This window comes from Apodemus sylvaticus, chromosome 9, assembly GCF_947179515.1.
Source record: "Apodemus sylvaticus chromosome 9, mApoSyl1.1, whole genome shotgun sequence".
Taxonomy (NCBI): domain Eukaryota; kingdom Metazoa; phylum Chordata; class Mammalia; order Rodentia; family Muridae; genus Apodemus; species Apodemus sylvaticus.
In genome coordinates, this window is record NC_067480.1 from 54,710,888 (window position 1) to 54,727,121 (window position 16,234).

Here is a 16,234-nt window from a genome sequence, read left to right on the forward strand (position 1 = left end):
TGCTTCCGACTCCAGACAGCTGTTTGAAGTTGCTGGGCCAGAGCGGATTCAGCTTCTTAGGGGGGTTGTCGGGAGAGCCCTCTCGCTGTCAGAGGGGCCGAGGCAGAGGGTACATGGTCCTCCGAGTCCTAGTCGGTGTGCCGAGGAGAGACTGACGGGACAGTGTGGCGTCCTCTGCGAGGGCTCCGGGCTCCACTTCCGGTGGGGCTTAGAGCCTCCTTTGGAAGGCGCAGGCATGCCGGCACCTGAGCTTGAGGCTTCTCTGTTTCCGCAGCCGCGGTGCTGAACGAAGTGGGTAAGTGTGGGGTAAAGGCTTTTATCCTTTTATTCGTGCACTCAATGGCCCGCTGCTCCCCACGTTTGTGCAACTTTATTTCTTGGGATACTCGTGGTGAACTCTCGGGCTGGAGATGGTGTTTCTGGGACTTTGAAATACGATTGTGAAGTTAGCAAGATGTGGCGTTTGAAAAAACAAACAAACAAACAAACAAACAAACTGTGCAGGATATAAATTTGTCGTACAGATGTCTTAAGTAAAGTAAGTGTCCCGGGTAAAGGGAGCTGCAGTGCCTATCTAGAGCAGGAGGTAGTATGTGCCTCCCCTGCAGAAAAAGCCGTGAAGACAAAAGTAGAGCGCTGGGGTGGCTTGTTGTCTTGGGTAGGATCCCACGTCTATGATCGGATTTTTATTTAGAGGATGCGATTCTAAGCTTTTGGTTGTAAATCTGCTCGAAAGACGAACAAGTATGATGGGTAAAGTGAACTAATTCCTCTCTCGTTTAGGAGCTTTGAGAAATTAAATAGTGCTTCCTAGAACCATCAAGAAGGAGAATGGTGAGTATCGTAGAATTATTCTAAGTGGGTGGTTGGTTGCATGGTTCTCTCCCCTTTGGAGTCCCTGGAGCTGAAGACACACACAGATGTGGGTGCTGGGAACTGAACAGGTCTTCCTGCATTGCTTGTTTTTATAACTATGAATATGTCTTGTAGGAAATCAGACAGGATACTGAGAGTGTAGCTCAGTGGTGGAGTGCAGTCCTAGGATGAGGGAGGAGAGGAGACCCGAAGGGGACGTGGAGAGGGGGAGACTGTGTACCAGTACAGCGGGAACAAAGTGGAATGAACTAGTGGGCATGATCATTCCAACATTCCCCTGCTGGTGTGGTGGCACAGGTCTACTGTCCCAGCACTCAGGTGGCCTGCTTGCTCCCAGCCTATAGAAGCTCCAGTTCTAATCTGTCCCTGTCTACAGAGATCTTGAGTCAAAAAACACAAAAAGGAATAAACAAGCAAACAGTGCGCCCCTCCCTTCCCTGCAGAGGGGAGCAGCACAGGTGGAAACTGAGATGGAGTAGCAGGGAGCGTAGCCCTGTGTGTCCACTGAAGCACCCCACGTGTGTCCACTGAAGCACCCCACGTGTGTCCACTGAAGCACCCCACCCTGGCACACTCATGCTGGATACTGTTAGAAGAAGAGAGGCCCGGGAGGCTGCGGCAGGAAGATTGCTGCTGCTGTCCAGCCAGCCGGCCTCATAGCAAGAGTTGACTCAAAGAAAGGGAAGCTTCCAAATCGTTTTCCTCATCTCTGAGATAAAGATATGGATAAAAAGTAAAGGTCCCAAGTGACAGATACCACAAGAAGAGGAAGAGGCCGTGGAGAAAGCATTATGGCCCGTAGGTCTTGGAGATGCCAACAAATTTGGTTTGCTGTCTTTAGTAAATGAAGTAATTACTTTTGTAACCCAGTTTCTTAAAATCAAACTACCCAAAAGAAATAGTGGAAACTGTTTTGAAAAAAAGCAACTTATTAACTTTTTTTTCAGTTAAATATTAGTGATGTTGAGACATAAAAATCAGTAATAGGTGTAACCATTGTTTTTAATTCATGAAAAATTTGAAGTAAAAATAGTTATTTCTTCTACAATATTTGTATCCAATATTTAGTAGAGATGCCACTTTTTGTCTATATAAGTCTTCAAGCGATTTTCCTGCTATTGAAATTAATTTGGAGAAATAAGTGTGACTTATCTATCAGAGCTGCTTTATGTGAACAAGTCATCTTTAATGTCTTTAATCATTTAATCATATCCAGTCAGTGAAATAATACAGAACCTATAGTTACCGGAAGAAATATCATTTGTTTTCGCATTCTCCTTTTAGTCTGTGACACTGCATACAGATGTGGGCGATATCAAGATAGAAGTCTTCTGTGAGAGAACACCCAAAACATGTGAGGTGAGTGTCATTGCTTATTAAAATTCAACTAATGAGAGGGTACATGACTTTAATCCCAGCTCTCAGGAAGCAGAGTCTAGTGGGTCTCTGAGTTTGAGGCCAGTCTGATCTACAGAGTGAGTTCTAGGCCAGACAGAGCAAGAGAGTGAGACCTGTCCTTAAAACAAACAAAAACAACATAAACACCCTGATATAACAGGCTGTTAGTACAATTTTTAAAGTGACAGTTCTTTCTTTATCCTGACTAGCTCCCAAATAAATGAGGCAGAAACTGTAAGATTTATTTACTCAAGCTTTGTGGCACAATAGCCGAGCAGTATTAATCGATTTTAATCCTCTAAACTAATCTGGCTACCTCCCAGCCCAAATCCCCAAGACACTTTCATCTTAGTATCGGTCTGGATCTCTGCTCCAGGTGTGTTCCCATGGTGTCCCCTCAACCCTTTCTCATAGTGAATCCTCTTCTCCTCTGGTTCTCCCGCTCCCTTGGGTGGCATCAGAAGTCCAGCCCTATTCTCTCTGCTCAGTCATTGGCTGATCAGCTTTTATTTGACAAATTAGAGAATAAATGGGGAGCAATGTTTACACAACATTGAGAGCCGAAATTCTTAGGATAAGCATTACAGTGCCATGTCAGGATTGCAACCAGATATGGGGGCAGAGAAATCAGCATTTGAATAATACAAGGATAATCTTTAGTCAGTGCACAATAACATGCCTTTTGAAATTGAATTATTGAACCTAAAAAAATAAAAAACGTTTTGTGAACCCATTGTTCAGGAAAAGCTTATCCTGATTTCAAGTCTATCTACTACTTTTCCTGACATCAGAGTTAAATAAGAGAAAGGAAAATGAGACTGGGGAGAGAACTCAGCAGAGAGGAGTGCTTGCTGTGTAAGCATGAAGACCAGAGTTCAAATCCCCAGAAGCCATAGAGAATGCTGGGTATGGTCACACTGGCCTGTAATCCCAGTGCTAGGGGGTGGGGCAAAGACAAGAGGACTCCTGGGGCTTCCTGGACAGTGGCCCAGTCCAGGCTCAGTTAGAGACCCTGTCTCCAAGGGGTTCTCAACCTTCTCTTGCTTCTGCTTCTGCACAAAGGCTCACTCACTTACCTTCACACACGCATGTCCACACCACAGCACACCACACATACAGAGTCAGTAGAAATAGGTAGGTGCTTCTCCTGTAACACACATCAGGTATCCAGTATCTTTTTTCTTCTTCTGCATCATTTGTTTTCATTGTTTTGACTTAGTCTTTTGACATGACAAGGATAAAAGGAGGGAAAGTCAACTATTTTTCATTCATGCAATTATTAGTTAAAAGACTCTCCAGCCATGTCTAGGGAACAGGGTGAGCAAGGGGCGGTCACTGCCCTCATTCACCCCAGCTGGGAGTGAAGACAAGAGCAAGTGACTGCAAAAGAGCCCAGTGCCTTAAGCTGCAGAGGGGGCGGGGCGGGGCCTGCAGGGCTCCCCGACCCACTGAAGCCTAAAAGTCAGGGTTAAATATGCTCCAACAGCGTTTTCAGTGGCCATAACTGGGATTTATTTCAAGTATGCAAACTATTTGTCAATCACCATTTTTATTTTTTTCAGAATTTTTTGGCTCTTTGTGCCAGTAATTACTACAACGGCTGTGTATTTCACAGAAATATCAAGGGCTTCATGGTTCAAACAGGAGATCCAACAGGTAAGCTTGTCCACTAACTGAAATTAGGAAAATTGGATATATCATATGAAAAAGAGATGTGTAAAAATTGAAAAATAAAACGCTTTATAGCAGGGCTACTTTGACAATAGCAGAAATGTTTAGGGTTCTGTTTCTTCAAAGATATACTTACTTTTAACAGTTTTGCTTGCATGTGTGCAATGGCCTTGAATGCATACCTGGTCCAACATACCTGAGCCAACTTTACATTCTAGGAACTGAATGTAAAAGCAAAGCGTTCTTTTTTTATTACAGCATTTCTCCCTTCCCTTCCACCCCTCCGAAGCCTCTTACCTACCCACCCATCTTCGATCTCCTTCAAACTCATGGAGTCCTTTTACATCAGTTGTTACTGCATAGATACACGTATTTGTACATATTGTCCATGTTAGTGTTGTGTCAACTTGACACAACATAGAGCACTGGGTCTCATCTTCAGCCTGTGGGTCGCATCCCTTTTCTAGTTGAATCAAGTTTTCACAGGGGTTAATTAAGACCATTGGAAAACATAGATATCTACCTTAAGATTTATAACAGTAGCAAAATTGTAGTTATGAAGTAGCAACAAAAGTAATTTTATGGTTGGGGGGTCACCACAATAAGAGGGACTATATTAAAGGATCCCAGCATTAGGAAGGTTGAGAACCACTGAGCTAGGGTCCTTAGAAAAGGGGCGCCTCACTTGAGAAAATACTAGGATTAGGCTGTAGACAAGGCTTGTAGGTTATTTTCTTAATTAGGGATTGATGTGGGTGGGGCCACCGCTGGCCTTGTGGTCTTGGGTGCTATAAGAAAGCAGGCCGAGCAGGCAGTAAGCACCCCTCCGTCTGCATCCGCCTCTGCCTCCAGCTTTCTTGAGTCCTTACCACACCATTTTTCCTTTTCTTTCTTTCTTTTTTTCTCTTTCGGTTTTTCAAGACAGGGTTTCTCTGTGTAGTCCTGGCTGTCATGGAACTTGATATGCACACCGGGCTGGCCTCAAACTTAGAAAGATCTCTCTGCCTCTGCTTCCTGAGTGTTGGGACTAAAGATATGCACCACCACCGGGCTACCCACACTGTTTTTGATAATCAACTGTTATATGAATTTGTGAGTGAAATAAACCGTTTCCCCCTCCTGACATTGCTTGTGGTTATAGTGTTTGATCACAGCAATAGTAACCTGCTAAGACATATATTCCCAGATATGACCTGTTGAGTCAGACATACATATTACCTGTATGCATGTCTTCAAAGCGAAGCATTTGGCAGTGGATGACCAGTTGGTGTGCTCTTCCCTGGGGAGATAGCTCTCCTGCTCTCGGCATTCCTGGTTGCCCATGGTTCTTTGTGTAGGGTTGAGTCCTCCATGTTCAGCTCATCAAGTGTTTGCTTTTTGGTTTGGGGGGAGGGTTGTTTTGTTTGACACAGGGTTTCTCTATGTGTTGCCCTGGGCTGTCCTGGAACTTGCTCTATAGACCAGGCTAGCCTCAAATTCACAAAAGATCTGATTGTTCCTGCATTCTGTGAATCAGCAAGTATTCCTAACAGCTGAGCCATGATCATATAACCCAGGTTTGCCTCAAACTCAACAATCTTCCTGCCTCTCTCTACCTTCTGGGTGCTGGGAATACGATCATGCATAATAAATTAATTACTAGCCGGGCAGTGGTGGCGCATGCCTGTAATCCTAGCACTCTGGGAGGCAGAGGCAGGTGGATTTCTGAGTTCAAGGCCAGCCTGGTCTACAGAGTGAGTTCCAGGACAGCCAGGGCTACACAGAGAAACCCTGTCTTGAAAAAAACCAAAATCAAAAAAAACAACCCCCCCCCCAAAAAAAAGAAATTAATTACTAGTTGCTTTTGATCCAGCTAGCAGCAAAATATTTTTTTTAGAAAGAGGAGATATTATCCCATGGCTATAAAATATGAGCAGTATTAGTGAGAAGGGTTTTCTCTTTATTGTGAGTCTGCTAGAAGCCAGCTGGTATACAGACTGTGTTGTCTTGGTTACTTGGAAGGCTGAAACATGAGCATTATAAGTTCAAGGTCAACCAGGATAACTTAAGGAAACTCTACCTCAAAATATTAGTTTAAAAAATACTACTGGGGCCCGGGCAGTGGTGGCGCACGCCTTTAATCCCAGAACTTGGGAGGCAGAGGCAGGCGGATTTCTGAGTTCGAGGCCATCATGGTCTCCAGAGTGAGTTCCAGGACAGCCAGGGCTACACAAAGAAACCCTGTCTCGAAAAAAACAAAACAAAACAAAAAAAACTAATGGGAATGCTGGAGATACATAGCTCACTGGTAGACAAATAGCATACTTCAAGTCCTGTGTTCAAACTTCTAAATGATTTCTTTGTCTCTTTTACACACACACACACACAATCACACTTACTTATTTTTAAAGAGTTCGGCTAGGGTTGGAAATTAACTCTGGTGGTGCACTTGCCTAGCATGTATGCTGCCCTGGGTTGGATTCCCACCACCATATAAATACATATATATTATGGTATAAAGCATTCCTCCTATTTTAAAAATGGTGTTCCCATTGAAAGCTAATTGGCTGCCTCTTGGTTTGCTTGTTTTGCTATACAGGTACTGGAAGAGGAGGCAGCAGCATCTGGGGCAAGAAGTTTGAGGATGAGTACAGTGAATATCTGAAGGTATATCCCTGTGATTCCATTGCATATATAAAAACACATTAATATCATTATGAGCTAGGTATGAGCACACCTTTAATCCCAACACTTGAGAGGCAACAGCAGATGGATCTCTGTGAGTTCAAGGCCAGTTTGATCTACATAGTGAGTTCCAGGCCAGCCAAGGCTATCTCAACAAACAAGTCATTATGAAATTAATATACTTTTTTGGTGGTGTTTGTACACTCGGTGATATCAGAGTGGGAATAATTGGCAGTTCTAGCCTGGCATAGGCTCTGGAGTCATGCATCTCTGCATTGGGATAAAAGAGCTTGTCCCTGGCTCCAACTTGAAGTATTTAGCCAGCTGGAGAGAGGGCCCAGTGGTTAAGAGCACTGACTGCTCTTCCAGAGGTCCTGAGTTCAATTCCCAGCCACCACATGGTGGCTCACAGCCATCCATAATGGGATCTGATGCTCTCTTCTGGTATGTCTGAGGGAAGTGACAGTGTACTTACATAAAATAAATAAGTAAATGTTAAAAAAAAAAAAAAGTATTTGGCACAACATGTAGGAGAGGGGGCTTTCCATCTCACCACAAAGTTTGGGTTAACTGATGTGAGTCACTGGCTGTTTTGGTTTTCCAAGACAGGGTTTCTCTGTATAGCTCTGGCTGTCCTGGAACTCACTCTGTAGACCAGGCTGGCCTCAAACTCAGAAATCCGCCTGCCTCTGCCTCCCAAGTGCTGGGATTACAGGCATGCGCCACCACTGCCCAGGGAGTCACAGGCCTTTTGAAGATCTGTGTAGCCTTAGCTGGCCTCAAACTCATAGTGGTGTGCATGCTTCAGCCTGGGAGGGCTCGGATTAGAGGGGTGCACGAGCACGCCTGGCCTCGTACTGGCCTTTCTTGATAAGGGAAGGAAGGACTTCTTGGTTGCAGTGTTAATCATCATCACTCTCTGTTTTTATTTTTTTGAAGACTTTTTTACAATGTTTAATTATCTGTGGGTGTCTGTTTCAGAATGTGAGTATGTGCCCGTGAGTGCAGATGCCTCAGTGCCATGGAGTTAGCGGAACTCAAGTTACAGCTAGCTGTGAGCTGTATGGTATGGATGCTGGGAACCGAACTTGGGTCCTGGGAGAGAATTACTGATCAGGATCCATATCCCCAGCCCAGTCTCCAACTTTTCTACTTCTCTGTGAGACATTTGGATATTCTTGTATTATCTTTACATAATACTTCCACTGAGAAGTGCACATATAAAGAATCAGTTAATAGAGAGCTGAAGAGATGACTCAGTGGTTAAGAGCAATGACTGCTCTTCTGGAGGTCATGAGTTCAAATCCCAGCAACCACATGATGGTTCACAACCATCTGTAATGAGAAAACAAATAAAAAACCTATGGGCCAGAGCAAGAGCAGGGCTGGAGCAAGAAGGAGAAAGGAAAGAGGGGGAAAGAAGGAGAGAAGAAGAGGAGGAGGAGGAGGAGAATCAGTTAATCAGTTACTAGGGCTGGTAGGATGTATGTCTTAGTGGCTAAGGGCACTAACTGCTCTTCTAAAGGACCCAGGTTCAATTCCCAACACTCACATGGCTCCTCATAAACATCTGTAACTCCAGTTCCAGAGGACCCAGCTCCCTGTTTTGAACTCTACCGGTACTACACACACACACACACACACACACACACACACACACACACACACTGATGCAAGCAAAGCACTCACACACATAAACTGTAAAATTTACAAAGTAAACTTTTTTGTTTGTTTTTCAAAACAAGATTTCTTTATGTAGTTATGGCTGTCCTAGAACTTGCTCTGTTGACTAGATCTCTTTAACTCAGAGATCTTCCTGCCTCTGCCTCCCAAGTGCTGGGATTAAATGTGCATGCCACTATACCTAAGTAAATACTTTGTATTTAAAAAAAAAAAAAGCTAGCACCAGTTTTTATGTTGATAAGCAAATGCTGAAGAAAATAAGGTAGGAGGATTACTAATTTGAGACCAGTCTAAATTATATCTTTCTCTTGACCTGGGGACATAACTCAGTGTATAGAATGCTTGACTGGTGGGTAGAAAGCCTTGGACTCAAGTCCCCAGATATGTGAACAAGGCATGGTGATGACACCTGTCATCTCAGCATCACAGAGGTAAAGAGAGGCAGGAAGGTCAGAAGTCTAAGGTCAGTCTCCGCTACATAATGAGACTAGCCTGGGCTACATGAGATCCTGTCAGAAAACAAACAAGAGTTGATGATGGGTATTCAAAGCTCACAATCTCTATATGCCAGAGGAGCTCTTGTACATATACTCCAAGAGACACATGCCCACTAATTACCAAACAAAAACATTTTAGCATACTCAGTAGTGACAAAGCATACTACAGTCTTTGTGCTGTGTGGCTCAGGAGGGTCTTGAACTCCTCCTACCTCAGCCCCCCATATGCTGAGACTCTAGGTGTGTGCCAGCACTCCTGAGCAGTGGTCATCTGTCACTGAGGTAAGGACATGTTATTTAGATGTAGCTGCACCTCCCTAGCTTTTCCAGCTGGTGTCACCTGACCAACAGCTAGTGCTGGATTAATCAGCAGTTAGTTTTGCTGCTGCTGACTGGCTACCACTCTGTGGCACAGCTTCATTCATTTTAGTGAGATGCTTTCAATTCTTACATACCGTGCCTTGTAAATTAGTAAAATTGGTGATATTAGAACTAGGTGAGACCTCAGGTCAACCCGTCCTGGGCTAATAAACTGATTGACTGGCTATGGAGGAAGAGTCAAAGATGCATTCCTTATGACCACTAAGAGAAGAAATCTGCAGGCAGGAGAGATGATTCAGCAGATAAGAACACTGACTGCTCTTCCAGAGGTCCTGAGTTCAATTCCTAGAACCAGATGGTGGCTCACAGCCATCTGTAATGGGACATGATGCCCTCTTCTGGTGTACATGAACACAGCGACAGTGTGATTTAAAATAAATATTTTTTAAAAACCAGGGGGCTGGAGAGATGGCTCAGCAGTTAAGAACACTGACCGCTCTTCCGAAGGTCCTGAGTTCAAATCCCAGCAACCACATGGTGGTTCACAACCATCCATAATGAGATCTGACGCCCTTGTCTGGAGTGTCTGAAGACAGCTACAGAGTACTTACATATAATAAGTAAATAAATAAACTTTAAAAAAATAAAATAAACAAAAAAACCAGGGTCCTCTGGAAGTGTCGTGTCCAGTTTTTTGAGGAACCACCAGACTGATTTCCAGAGTGGTTGTACCATCTTACAACCCCACCAGCAGTGGAGGAGTGTTCCTCTTTCTCCACATCCTCGCCAACACCTGCTGTCTCCTGAGTTTTTAACCTTAGCCATTCTGACTGGTGTGAGGTGAGATCTCAGGGTTGGTTTTTTGTTTTTGTTTTTGTTTTATTTGTTTTGTTTTTGTTTTTGTTTTTTTGGATTTTGGTTTTTTCGAGACAGAGTTTCTCTCTATAGCCCTGGCTGTCCTGGAACTCACTCTGTAGACCAGGCTGGCCTCAAACTCAGAAATCCACCTGCCTCTGCCTCCCAGAGTGCTGGGATTACAGGCCTGTGCCACCACCACCCGGCTCAGGCTTGTTTTGATTTGCATTTTCCTAATGACTAATGATGTTGAGCACTTCTTTTTTTTTTAATATTTATTTATTTATTATATGTAAGTACACAGATCTCTTTATGGATGATTGTGAGCCACCATGTGGATGCTGGGATTTGAACTCATGACCTTTGGAAGAGCAGTCAGTGCTTTTACCCGCTGAGCCATCTCTCCAGCCCTGTTGAGCACTTCTTAAGGTGCTTCTCCGCCATCCAAATTTCTTAAGGTGAAAATTCTTTGTTTAGATCTGTACCCCATTTTTTAATAGGGTTATTTGGTTCCCTGGGGTCTAACTTCTTGAGTTCACTTCCAGAGGGCCCTGCTATACCTCTCCTGGGCATATACCCAGAGGATTCCCCAGCATGCAATAAGGACACATGCTCCACTATGTTCATAGCAGCCTTATTCATAATAGCCAGAAACTGGAAAGAACCCAGGTGTCCCTCAGTGGAGGAATGGATACAGAAAATGTGGTATATATACACAATGGAATACTACTCAGCAATTAAAAACAATGAATTCATGAATTCTTTTAGGCAAATGGTTGGAACTAGAAAATATCATCCTAAGCAAGGTAACCCAATCACAAAAGAATACACATGGAATGCAGTCATTGATAAGTGGATATTAATTAGCCCAGAAGCTCTGAATACTGAAGATACAATTAGCATATCAAATGATTCCCATGGAGAAGGAAGAAGAGGGCCCTAATCCTGGAAAGGCTTGATCCAGCATTGTAGGGGATTACCAGGACAGAGAAAAGGGAGGGGAAAGATAGGAGAATGGATGGAGAGAAAAGGACTTATGGGACATATGGGGGCGGGGGAACTGGGAAAGGGGAAAGCATTTGGAATGTAAACAAAGAATATAGAAAATAAAAAAATATATATACAAAAAAAGAAAAGAAAAAGAAATCCTTGGGTAGGAGAGAGACTCCGTTGCACTTGTCAGACTGTCTCTGCTCAGTTGTTAGTGTGTTGTCTGCTCATCTCTTGTGAGCGTCTGCATCCTGAACAGACCCCTGAGGTAGTCCAGCCTCCTGCCTTACAGATCAAGAGGCTAGCCTAGTGTCCAGTATTGGAGAAGAGATTTGGAGGACTTGGGTTTTGCTGCCTGATTGTTATTTCATTGTAGTGAACTAATTCTTAATATAAATGTAAGGAATGTCTCTGTTATACACAGTTACAAATAAAGGTGTTTGTGACTGGTTCTCTAAAATAAAAATGAAATGCACTGGAGAATGTGATAATTATTTAAGCAAATTATATGCCGGGTTTTAGTGATCCAGATAATATACAACCTGCACATTGGGATTAATACTATTAGAGAAGCTAGCGAAACCATTTCTTAGTCCCCTGAATATTAAGAAAGCAGAGAGTGTCTGAATTTGCCTTTGGAAGTTGCAGTTCGCAGCACAGTTAAACTGATGCCTTGGTTCTTTTTCAGCACAATGTCCGAGGTGTTGTCTCCATGGCTAATAACGGCCCAAATACCAATGGGTCTCAGTTCTTCATCACCTATGGCAAGCAGCCGCACCTGGACATGAAATACACAGTGTTTGGAAAGTGAGTGTTGTACTCATCTCTTTCTTCGGCATATGGGTGTACTTGCATGGTGTGACCACAGCACTGCTAATACTGGAAAGACCAGTTCCACAACTAAAAGTACCTGGCTCCGCAGTCCTCAGCCATCTGCTCTCTTACCCTGAGGAAGTTAGTTAGATACTACTGAGCCTCCTTCTTTCCTTCCATCCATCCATCTATCCATCCTTCCTTCCTCCCTTCCTTCCTTCTTTTTTTTTTTTTTAAAGAGTTAAAAAAGAAGATCCTAGGGAGCTGTTCCACAGCTCCTGCTGAATTATGCATTATAAACATTCAACCTTAAAGCTGCTTTTATAATTCATTAGGAGGTAAAATGTATTCATTCCACATGTGTCTGTCACATTCAGTGATAAAAATACATGGCCCTAGAGTACCAGGACATACTTGTTTGGTTTTAACAAGATTTTTTTTAAAACAATGTAGCCTAGACTTTCCTCACTAGTGGTCCTCCTGTCTCAGGCTTCCCTGTTCTGAGATGAACAGGTAGAGTCGCCTTGCTTGGCTAGAGTTTTATTGAGAAGTTTGAATATTAAGTTAGGTTTAAAAATTAGAGGCTCCCCTGTTTACTTGTGTTCCCAACACCAATGCCTAGCATAGCATAGCATCAATGCAGCAGCTGGAACACTAGACTGAAGGCATCTAATCATCTTTGTGTCTGCATGCCAACAACCTGAAACTAAATATATTCATGGATTACTTGGTTCTTAAATGTTTTTGTCAGTTTTATGTGTATGATGTTTGAATTTATGTGTGTGCCTGGTACCTGCAGAGATCAGAGGAGGGTTTTGGGTCCCTTAGAACAGAAGCTGTCATCTGCCATGTGGTGCTGAGAACCGTGTGGGTGCTGGGAGCCAAGCCCAGGTCCTCTGTAAGCGCAGCCAGTGCCCATAGCCAGTGAGCCTCTCTCTGGTCCTGGAAACTGCTCAGCCAGCTGTGTCTGCTCAGCCAGCTGTGGGATTATGAAGTTGTATTTCTGCGCACATTTTTCTGGAAAGAAGATATGTAAGTTTTCTGTGGTTTCCTAAGGACCTCATCCTCTAGATTCCTGACCCTATGAGTCTACTTGCACACACACCCCTCCCTTCTTTTTTTTTTTTTTTTGCTTTTTTTGCTTTTTTGCAGAAGCTCAGAATTTTCTAGGTTCTCAGGTTTTCATATAGACCAGAAGATAATTTATAGAACTTAATTGTCGCCAGGCGGTGGTGGCGCACGCCTGTAATCCCAGCACTCTGGGAGGCAGAGGCAGGTGGATTTCTGAGTTCGTGGCCAGCCTGGTCTACAGAGTGAGTTCCAGGACAACCAGGGCTATACAGAGAAACCCTATCCTTAAAAAACCAAAATCCAAAAAAAAAAAGAACTTAATTGTCTTGACATAGTAAATTTAAAAGGTGTGATTGCTGTGGTTATCCTTTCAGGCATTCTTCTTATATGCTTCTCTTGTGTTTTTTGTTTGTTTGTTTGTTTGTTTGTTTGTTTAAGTGAGGGTCTCACTATGGAGCCTCAGTTGACCTGGAGCTCACTGTATAGATCAGGGTGGCCTTGAACTCAGATATATGCCTGCCTTTGCCTCCTCCTCCCAAGGCCTGGCTTACAGCATGTGTACAGATGAGAGTGTTCGTGAGTGTGAAGGACCGAGGCTGAGGCCAGGTGGCTTCCTTAATCTCACTGATGGGGAACGGATTCAGCTAGCCAGCAAGCCCCAGGGATCCTCCTGTGTCTGCTCAGCCAGCTGTGGGATTATGATGCACTCGGGGGTGAACTCACATCCTCATACTTACACATGTGAACTGGGTGGCCTGAAAGAGAATTTTGAGGTTAAGGCGAAAAAGATTTGAGTCAAGGCAGGAAATCCGGTCAAGACTGACTTTAATTTTTTTTTTTTTAAAGATTTATTTATTGATTATATGTAAGTACACTGTAGCTGTCTTCAGACACTCCAGAAAAGGGCATCAGATCTTGTTAGGATGGTTGTGAGCCACCATGTGGTTGCTGGGATTTGAACTCAGGACCTTTGGAAGAGCAGTCAGTGCTCTTAACCTGCTGAGCCATCTCACCAGCCCTGACTTTAATATTTTTAAGGCAAGTTATATAGACATTGGGGAATCGACCACCCCTCCCAGAAGTCGGTCACTTCAAAGGCGGGCCTGTGAATTTTCTTTGGCTCCAGGTCTCAGCGGGTCGCCTGCCTTCAGAGTCTGTGTTGAGAATCAGGTAAAACCGCCTTGGGGCGGTGTCGGTAGTCGAGGTGAGGAGCCTTATTGTTCACAGGAACAAAGGCCGGAGGTAGCCATCGGAAGAGTTGGGAGCTGCCAGCCAGCTTAGTTGTGGGGGAGGAGACAAGCCACCATCTCCCCAAGCCCTAGGCCCTGTCCCTTTATAAGGCTTGTGTACCACCCAGTAGCCCTGAACTGGGGCCAAACCTCTAGCACATGGACCTCTGAGGGACACTCAAACCAAAGCAGCAGGTACATGTCCTTGAGGTCACCAGTTGTCCTGGGGAAGACCTGGGGCAGTGTGGGTCCTCAGTCTCCTGAATTCGGGGCCACACACCCCTCCTTGGTGTTGTGCGCGTGTGTGGGACCAACCTTTATGCTCCGCATTGCCACTTGTGTCCAGGACACACAATCCAGCCGGGCCACAGGAGTGTAAAAGCAGGTGGAGGGCATACTCGCCCAAAGACTGCAGTTGCTGTAGGTACTTTATGTTTCAAGGGAGGATCTTTTTAACATGCTGTGTTGTTTCTCTTTCAGGGTAATAGATGGTCTGGAGACTTTGGACGAATTGGAGAAGTTACCAGTAAATGAGAAGACATACAGACCTCTTAATGATGTACATATTAAGGACATAACTATTCATGCCAACCCATTTGCTCAGTAGCTATAATAGACCTGGGCAGATACTCAACTGGAACGTGCCCATTGTGGTTTATCCAGTTCTCATTCTGTCAGACTGATCCTTCTGGTGTTTACAGTCCTGGGCTCCACGTAGGAGCCTGCAGCTTCACCCACCATCTGGAGCATAGTCTGTGCCGCTGCTGGTGTTCAATAGGTTTACTTTAAATAGAAAGCAATGCCTTTTTTTATTACACGTGAGTGTCCATTTTTAAATGCCTCATGTGCAGGCATTGTTTGGCGCACAAAAATTACCATGCTACCTTATGCTGGAAATATTATTTTCCCTTCACTATTCATGTTCTGCAGGTAGTAGGAAGAATGCATGGCTGGGCATGGTGGTGCTCACCTTTAATCCCAGCACTTCGGAGGTAGAGGCAGGGGGATCTCTTGTGAGTTCGAGGCCAGCCTGGTGTACAGATTGAGTTCCAAGACAGCCAGGACACAGAGTAACATCATCTCAAACAAAAAAATGAAAAAAAAGAAGGAGGCGGAGGCCAGCTGGCCTGTTACAGTAGCACTCATGGAGCTGAGACAGGACAAGACAGCCAGGACACAGAGTAACATCTCAAACAAAACAAAATGAAAAAGAGGAAGTGGAGGTGGGAGGCATGCCAGCTGGCCTGTTACAGTAGCACTCGTGGAGCTGAGACAGGATCTTGGATTTGAAGGCAGGTTGCCTTCAAAGCAAATCCTGACTCAGGAAAACAAAGAAGTGGACCGTGATGAGGACCATTTTCTCTTGGAGGTTGGGGGTTGTGTTTTATTTGGGGTGGTAAGTGGTTCTGAAACCTGTTAGGTTTCCCCAGACTGACTTCCTCCTCTCAGTCCCTTGTGTCCCTAGTGCTGTGATCACAGATGTGAGCCCTCACATTTGGTTACCAATTTTTAAAAATAAGTGCCAATACATTGACATCTTGGTTCTTAAGAGCTTATTCTGCTGGGGTGGATGACTTCGCACATCAGGCCCAGCATTCCAGAACAGCGAGTCAAGGCTGCCCTGGCTTAAATAGAGAATTCTGATCCAACCAGGGCTAAAGAGTAGAAAAGAAAGCTTATTCTAAGAGTGCTTGAGCACCGTAGCCATACAGATAACAACGACAGGCTTATCGGTTGGCTGCTGTTGGGTCTGACACAGGCACTGTGATGGTCAGGATCATCTTTCTGCACACGCTGAGTTGACTGGTCCACACTGGTCACACTGGTGACTGGGTGTTTAGCATTCTGTTCTTGTTAACTGGCAATATAACTAGGACTACTGCAGCCATCATCGCCTGATTTTCTCCCCTTTGAAAGGAAAGCTGTGGTAGCGTTGACTTTCTGACCAACCTGTGCAGGTCTGTATCAGTGAGACCTGGGATGTGAGGACCGGAAAGAAGTGGGCAGACTACAGCCTAAGGCTGCAGACAGCCTTACTTCAGATTCAGTGCACTTCTACACACGAATGTAACAGCAGTGCGCCAAGGAAGGCTGTTTGAGTTTAAAAAAAAAAAAAAAAGTAAATAAAGACCAAAAAGCACATACTGGATATTAACAGAGCAGCCC

The 16,234-nt window shown here is 44.3% G+C and overlaps 1 protein-coding gene across 1 annotated transcript; it reads left to right on the top strand.

The window, feature by feature from the left end:
• The first annotated feature begins 8 nt into the window (after nucleotides 1–8).
• On the top strand, nucleotides 9–14,885 carry Ppil3 (peptidylprolyl isomerase like 3). Its single transcript, XM_052193735.1, has 7 exons — nucleotides 9–295; nucleotides 784–834; nucleotides 2,161–2,235; nucleotides 3,837–3,930; nucleotides 6,524–6,591; nucleotides 11,644–11,762; nucleotides 14,549–14,885. Exons 2-7 carry the CDS (start codon nucleotides 832–834, stop codon nucleotides 14,673–14,675), a joined length of 486 nt encoding a protein of 161 aa, XP_052049695.1. The 5' UTR covers nucleotides 9–295; nucleotides 784–831; the 3' UTR covers nucleotides 14,676–14,885.
• Nucleotides 14,886–16,234: the final 1,349 nt, after the last annotated feature.

Excerpts from the sequence above, each read along its gene's own strand:
- Ppil3 (XM_052193735.1), top strand. Across the intron at positions 3,931-6,523 it reads TCAAACAGGAGATCCAACAG|GTACTGGAAGAGGAGGCAGC; the intron begins GTAAGCTTGTCC and ends TTTGCTATACAG. Across the intron at positions 6,592-11,643 it reads AGTACAGTGAATATCTGAAG|CACAATGTCCGAGGTGTTGT; the intron begins GTATATCCCTGT and ends GTTCTTTTTCAG.